The sequence below is a fragment of the Branchiostoma belcheri genome, unplaced genomic scaffold (assembly GCF_001625305.1).
Source record: "Branchiostoma belcheri isolate BF01 breed outbred unplaced genomic scaffold, Haploidv18h27 scaffold127, whole genome shotgun sequence".
NCBI classification, from domain to species: Eukaryota; Metazoa; Chordata; class Leptocardii; order Amphioxiformes; family Branchiostomatidae; genus Branchiostoma; species Branchiostoma belcheri.
Window position 1 is genome coordinate 837,706 of NW_017802680.1, and position 7,913 is coordinate 845,618.

At 43.4% G+C, this 7,913-nt stretch overlaps 1 protein-coding gene across 1 annotated transcript in view; it reads right to left on the minus strand.

Moving 5' to 3' along the window:
• LOC109463505 overlaps window positions 1-7,593 on the minus strand; it is a 16,295-nt gene extending 8,702 nt beyond the window's left edge. Inside the window, exons 1-7 of the mRNA XM_019760339.1 lie at window positions 7,491-7,593; window positions 6,306-6,468; window positions 5,641-5,825; window positions 4,693-4,848; window positions 4,185-4,349; window positions 3,401-3,618; window positions 2,945-3,028 (exon numbers count right to left, since the gene is read on the minus strand). Of these exons, the coding sequence (XP_019615898.1) occupies window positions 2,945-3,028; window positions 3,401-3,618; window positions 4,185-4,349; window positions 4,693-4,848; window positions 5,641-5,825; window positions 6,306-6,468; window positions 7,491-7,524 (1,005 nt within the window). The 5' untranslated portion in view covers window positions 7,525-7,593. The remainder of the gene's footprint in view (window positions 1-2,944; window positions 3,029-3,400; window positions 3,619-4,184; window positions 4,350-4,692; window positions 4,849-5,640; window positions 5,826-6,305; window positions 6,469-7,490) is intronic.
• Between the last annotated feature and the right edge of the window lie 320 nt (window positions 7,594-7,913).

Below are 7,913 nucleotides of genomic sequence, written 5' to 3' on the forward strand. Positions count from 1 at the left end.
CACGACGAGGTGACCTTTGAACGCCCTCAGAGTCCTGTGACTAGCCACGCACGATTCACAGAGAAAGTCGTTGCACGTCAAACACCTGGATACAACAACGGTTTCTTCCGTGCCCCCACAGCTGTCACACGGTAGCCTATCCACGGAGTGGTGAACCTTCTTCCGCGCCCCGATTGTCTCCACCAGATTGAGAATGAAGAAGTTGTCCTTGAGTGCGGAGACGCCGCCATCTTGTTTCAGTGCCGTGCCGCGCTGGCAGGTGGGGCACTTCACTTCCGTCTCACCTGGCTTCACGTACTCCTTAAGACACTCCTCGCAGAAGGAGTGGAGACAGTCGAGAATCTTCGGCCTCCTGAAGGTCTCCAGACAGATCTGACACGTCAGGAAGTCGTCACTGATCTCCTTCAGCAAAGAGGACGCCATTTTTTATGAACTTCGAACGTCTGGGCCACACGTACACCTGTTCGTGATGTTTACTTCCTGTTGTCGGCGTTCACCTTTGACCAAACCACGTGTGTTGCAAGCGAAACTATAGAGTTCCGCGACCTCATATATATAACGTTACATATATTACCTTCTCCAAATTCGTTACAACTGACATGTTATAGTGGTTTCTTACCTTTGTTTCCCAACAACTTTTACTGCAAATAATCCATCTGGACGTTTTTTTTATTCCAACATGTAATCACCAGACGTGGTGACGGCACACTCAAGTTTTTTCAACTTATATTAATGCCGCCACCAACACAGGGGACAAATACATGACAGGACAGTACTCATTTTTACCTGAGCGAAGTGAGGAAAGTCGTGTAAAGTGCCTTTCCCAAGGTCACAAGATCGGTGGCATGTCAGGACTCGAACCCGGGACCTCTAGGTTCCGAGTCGCGCACTCTGCCGCTACACCACACGACCCCACGATTCTGGACGTTTATCCCATTTCTAACAAGGAAAGACGGTCGTAGCACCCCGGACGATCTTGAAATAGATGCAAAAGAGATTAGAAGATGGCACGAGAATCAAACATATTACTTTGGTCCTGATTATGGTACCGAAATGTTAATTCATTGGTCCTGACTATGGTACCGAAATGTTAGTTCATTGGACCTGACTATGGTACTGATATGATTTAGTCCATTGGACCTGACTATGGTACCGATATGTTAGTCCATTGGACCCTACTATGGTACCGATATGTTCGTCCATTGCACCTGACTATGGTACCGATATGATAGTCCATTGAACCTGACTATGGTACTGATGATAGTCCATTGGACCTGACTATGGTACCGATATGTTAGTCCATTGGACCTGACCATGGTACCGATATGTTAGTCCATTGGACCTGACTATGGTACCGATGTAATAGTCCATTGGACCCGACTATGGTACTGATATTATAGTCCATTGGACCTATGGTACTGATATGATAGTCCAAAATTATGCAAGATTGAAGTATTTATTAATCAATATATATTAATAAGGTACAAATAATCTTAATGATAGACGCATTGTCTAATTTCTTCGATATATTTCAAGGAAAATTTTATCATAAAAGTTATAGACTATATATACTTTTTACTGCTGTCAAAATAGAGTTATCCAGATAGACAATTACATATTTTCATCATAGATTATGTAAAGTACAATTTTTTTATATAATTTATCTAAAAATACCCATTTACTCATCTATCCATCACCTTTAGTTAGTTTATGTCATGGTTAGAAAATTGTTGATGACAAAATAACAGAACTTCCTTATTCCTTATTTACATACAATTATGATAGCCATTCCTTTTCTAATTCACACGTAAAAATTGTTGCATTGCTGATCATTAGCTTTGTAACCTTGTAACCAGTTTGCCACATTGTTCACTCATCATTCATGACAGCCTTTCAGTGATGCATCCAGTTCTTGGCATAGATTAAAGCCAACATTAAAATTTGAATAAGCAAATACATTCATAAAGAGCTACAATCTTTGCACTGGAAGTGACAGAATGTTGTTTGTTGGTTCACTTGCAGCGAGCCAGTTTCTGGGATTATTTTGGTGGTTCGCTTAGTGGAAGGTGAGCAAGTTTATTGTCTAGTTTTTCACTTAAAAGTGAGCCAGTTCCTGGGGCTGTGGATGAGCATGGTGTTTATTGTTTGTTTGTTATGTTTACCAAAGAAAAACATATTGTTTTTGCTACGTTTCCTCTTCTTCTTCTCCAAACCAAAAAGGTCAATGACCTGAACAACACTGTGTGTTACCATGGTAACTAGTGTTGGTTTACATTGTATTGCATTTTTATAGCAGGCGGGATTTAGACTCCTGTCTGACCATATATATGAATGTGTTTGAGTAAGAATTAATAGAGCAGAACATATGCAAAGGTAAATATTATGCTTTTGCTTTACAAATGTTACCTTTCTAGTTTATTGGTTTGTTTACTTGAAGGTGAGCCAGTTTCTTGGGTTGTGGATGAGCATGTTTGTTTGTTTGTTTGTTTCTTCCATTGAACGTGAGCCAATTTCTGGGATTGTGGATGAGCATCTTGTTTGTTTGTTTACTTGAAGGTGAGCCAGTTCCTGGGGTTGTGGATGAGCATCTTGTTTGTTTGTTTGCTTGTTTGTTTCTTCACTTGAAGGTGAGCCAGTTCCTGGGATTGTGGATGAGCATCTTGTTTGTTTGTTTGTTTGTTTGTTTGTTTGTTTACTTGAAGGTGAGCCAGTTCCTGGGGTTGTGCATGAGCATCTTGTTTGTTTGTTTGTTTGTTTGTTTACTTGAAGGTGAGCCAGTTCCTGGGGTTGTGGATGAGCATCTTGTTTGCTTGTTTGTTTGTTTCTTCACTTGAAGGTGAGCCAGTTCCTGGGGTTGTGGATGAGCATCTTGTTTGTTTGTTTGTTTGTTTGTTTACTTGAAGGTGAGCCAGTTCCTGGGGTTGTGGATGAGCATCTTGTCCACCTGTTCCTGAGAGACTCCCCTGGCCAGCATCATGGGAACCACATTCAGCAGGATGTGGGAGTAACCGTGGCCACCGTAGTGCATCTGACAGTAAAGAAATTACAGTCTTTTAGTTTTACTGGTAACATGCTTTACATACCATATCTAGAGCCAGAACTAATAAAAAAAACAATGTCCACAGTAATCTACAAGTGGTGTTTGATCTGACTAGGCCATGTTACAAGCACTTACACAAGTCAGACTAGCAAAGCATTAGCCTTAAACTGGAGCCCACATGGAAAAGATGCAGTTCTCAATCCAGGATGAACTACAGACAGACCTGCAAACAGTAAACTGGAACTCTAAAGTTGTAGAGAGACGAGTCTAAGTGTAAGTCAAGTCTAAGTCAAAATTTGTCAAGACTAACCCAGTCTAAGCAAGTCAGTATCATCAATCACAATGAGCAAAACCCCTCACCAGCCTGTGTTTTGTGTGAATGTCATGTGCGATCACCACTCTGTCCTCATATCCCTCCTCCAACACGTGTTTCACCATCTGTATCCGCTGTGCGTCGCTCGGCATGTCGACATCCGACACCTGCTGGTAATACGACACCTCGATCCCAAACAGGTCCCACTCCAGGTACGACCCGAGCGCAGCAAACTCCGACAGCTCGCCTTTGTCGTAGATAGATCCTGCGGGAAGAAACAGCTGTCCTTTATATAGGGACTGAAAGTGCAACTTGAAATGCCTGAATGAGTTTTCCATCTACGTGGACAAAGGTTAGACATCCAGGTAATACGATATGCCAAAAAGCAGTTACTCAGCACCTGGATATGATTTTGGAAACCATCAGACATTTCAGCTAGTATCCACTACCTTTCGTCAGTGACTCAGACTGATACTAGTTGAAATGTCTGACGGTTTCCAAAATCATATCCAGTTGCTTGAGTAACTGCGTTTTGGAGTGTGTATGTGTGTGTGTATGTGTGTGTGTGTGTGTGTGTGTGTGTGTGTGTGTGTGTGTGTGTGTGTGTGTGTGTGTGAAGTCGTGGTNTGGNGTTGGTGTGGTGTTGCCCCCGTGTTGGTGTGTGTGTGTGTGTGTGTGTGTGTGTGTGTGTGTGTGTGTGTGTGTGTGTGTGTGTGTGTGTGTGTGTGTGTGTGTGTGTGTGTGTGTGTGTGTGTGTGTGTGTGTGTGTGTGTGTGTGTGTCTGTGCCTGTGTGTGTGTGTGTGTTTAACAGTGATGATGATATAACCTACTATCCAGATGAGACATGACGGTCCTGCCGATGTCCCCCCCGGCCTCTGCCAGGATGCGGATGACCTCGGCCGGCGCCGCTCTGTTCCGACCGGGGTGGATGATGACGGGACAGCCCAGCTGGGTCTGAGCCGCTGCCGTGGCAACAAGAACCTTCTTCTCTGTTGCTATGGATACAAGAAACAACAGGTGTCACTGTGAGCTATAATAATAGACCGATTCAGAGAGAATCCCCTGTTCTATTTGAGGATGACAGGAGATCTCAAACCTGTTGACCTCACTGAAAAGAGAAGACAGACACTAGCTGGGATTTGAACTCCCATCCTCTTGGTTCTGAGGAAGGGTCGCTAACTACTGGATGCAGTCATAAGGCAAAGTACCTAAGTATGCATTCTACTAACTTGAAGTCTTTTTTGTCATAGAAAGCAAGTTAACACTTTAGTTAATCTTTTTTTAATAAAAAGCAAGCTGCTGCTAAGACATTTTTGTGTGGTAGCAGCTTTATGTTACCTGTTATTGGCCAGGATGTTCCGATCTCGCCGATTACCCCGCACCTGATGCCAGTCCCAGCAGGCCCCTGGGTGACGTCTTGGACCATGGTAGAAACCAGCTGCTCCTGAGTTGCACTGTGGACCTCCGACGGGAGGGACGAGTCTACATAGTAACCTGGGGGGGAAAATCACAGTATTCATTATGTTTACCGAAGGAAAACATTGTTTTTACTCAGTTTCTTCCTCCTCCTCTTCTGTTCCAAACACTAACCTCTGACTTGGCCAATGACATGATTTGTTGACGTCTGTCACCATGGTGACTGGTGTTGGGTTACATGATGTTGCATTTCATGGTCTGCCCTACTCCTGTCACCATATACATGTACTAGTAGTACATATGTATGTGAATGTGTTTGAGTCAGAATTAACAGGGCAGACCATGTCCGAAGGTAAACATTATGCATTTGCTTTGCAAATGTTACTTCTCTAGTTCACTGTTAATCTTGAAGCTTTTGCAGTGGTTTTATTATGTGCTTGTGGTGACCTCTCCACCATGAATTTCTGGCTTAGCAATTATATATACATGTAAATACGCGTTCCCAATGTATAGTACTACAGAACTGCAAATAAAAAGAATGAAAACCTTTATTCTAAACCACCCCTTCACCCCTGCCATGACACCATCCCAAACATTTTACAAGTACTTTTTCAGTATCTATTTATTTCTACTTTCTTTAGCCAAGGTGAACCAGCTCGGTGACTTTTCACAGTTTCAAAGTGGTGCCCTGGGGTATGTACTAGTACCAAAGACTTTGATTTATATTTTATTCCTGGATACCATCCGGATTTTCGCTCTGCAATGCTCAAACATTTTTTTCGAGCGTTGCGGAGCGAAAATCCGGATGGTACCCAAGCTAACTTTGATTCACCTTGAGCACTTTACCATTTTTTCAGATCTAATTTTTACCTGCGCCAGCAATGATGTTGACTCCAGTTTTTTCAGCCATAGTTTTTAACATGCCGATGTTGTTACTGATCCCAACTGTTGTGCATTCCACCATGGAGGAGCCGCCGTGCTGTCTGTAGAACTTCAGCTCTTCCATCACATGCTGCTCCTCCCCATGCAAGGTTAGGTTTGGAGTATGGGAGTAGCTAACATGCAGAAATGTTAGTAATTGTCAAACGGTTATATCCAACTTTTAAAGGAAATTATTTGCAATTTATAATTGTACACAAAATGTATTTATAAATTACTTACATCAGATGGTTCAGTCTTTCATCATTGCAGAATAATCAAATTCTTTCTTTTGAGCAGCAGAATCATCAAATCCTGGATAGTTAAGTTAGTTATTGCTTTGGTTATTCTTACATTAAACACACACACACACAAACACACACACGAACACACATCCACACACAGCCAAACATGCCTGTCCTTGGTACTGAACACCATCCACACACAGGCAAACATGCCTGTCCTTGGTGCTGAACACCATCCACACACAGGCAAACACACCCGTCCTTGGTGCTGTGAACACCATCCACACACAGGCAAATACACCTGTCCTTGGTGCTGAACACCATCCACACACATGTTAAGGTAAAACAAAGCTACCACTACTGCAAACTTACGGGAACTGCCTGATGAACCCGAGGTTGTCCATGTTGAAGGGCAGACTGTTCAGGTTGGGGAGGAAGGGGGGGCATGTCGGCACACCCAGGGGGGAAGCGTCTATCCACAGGTGCTCGTGGGTCAGAGTTCGACCCAGCTGAGAGGGGTCCATGCACCCCAGGACTGGAACATACCAACGTACAAATCATTAATAAGAACTAGAAAGGTAACAAAGTAAAGAGACTCTTTTTACACAACCAAGTCTTTTATTCAGCCGACGTTTCGGTGACCGTCTGTCACCTTCCTCGGGGCAATTCTGACTGGTTCACAATTCACAATGCACTGCAGCACAGGTGTCACTGTTATAGATGGTCACCGAGACGTTGGCTGAATAACGTAATTAGATTGAAGTAGAGATAGTAGGTTTGTTAAGTATATCGCACACGTAGAACTTCAATTGTCAAAAGTCTTATATCACCACATTTTTCTTGTCAATGTCTGTTTGCAATTAGTCCTTGGCCATGAATTTGCAATAAACAACTATTAACAGAGCAGACCATATGCAAATGTAAACATTATGCATTTGCTTTGTAAATGTTACCTTTCTATTATTCTTTAGTAATCTCCAAGCAGATTCTAGGGACGCAAGGCTGTAAGTGTAACCATTGACCATTCCTTTGGCCAGTGGTTACAGCTTTGCCACCGTAGGATTGTCACACTTTTAGCCTGGAATGATTAGGACTGAAAGTCTCCTTAAAGTCTGGGTAAACAAACATTTGAGTTTGAGTGGTTGGAAAGTGGTAACTGTTTGGATAATTGGAGAGTCCAAAGGGCAACTTGAGTTTCACTATTTGAATGTCGGTCAAAAGTTCACAATGCTGACACGCCCCCTTCTGCCAAGGGTCAGGTACAAATTATGCACGGTTCTGCTGTTCTGGATAGTCTCCGCGTATCCAAGAGCGTAGATTTGCCCCAGGCACGGTTCTGGATACGCTATCCAGGGCTATCCAGAAACTTGCCTCAGCATGGCCCTGGTTCTGGAAAAAGCACGGTTCTGTACACAACAGGCCCCTAAAATTCGGTCAAAAGTCCACTCAAATTGCACACATGTAACGTTACACAATACACACCAATTGATACGACCTGGATGGAAAAGACTGGTTCACACACATCCACCACACAAAGCGCAGCGTTTTTGTCCTCACCTGTTTGTATTTTTCCCTTCAAATCTTCCGCCATCCTACCATTTCACCAGCGAGTGTAGAGTTGGAAGGCCAGGGGAACTCGATGTACACACAACAACCTCATGGAGGTATTGCAGTCGTCTCCCCAGTTCGGTCAGCCACGGTGGAAGAGCCACACTCCTATTGGTCAATGCTATATAATCGACACAATCCCATTGGTCGATCAAAAACAGTAACGGGGTGCAATAGTTTCGCATGCAATCGCGGTTTCGCTAGTGTGGGGAGGGCTACCGACGTCTTTGCCTCGATTTTAGGTGCAAAAACGTCAGCTTTTACAACTAAATTTACTGCATTTCTGTGGCTATAAGCTCGGGGGACCAGGAAAGGCACTGCACACAGATAATATTTGAGTGGATTTTAGGAGGGGATCTACCGCCAAAACAT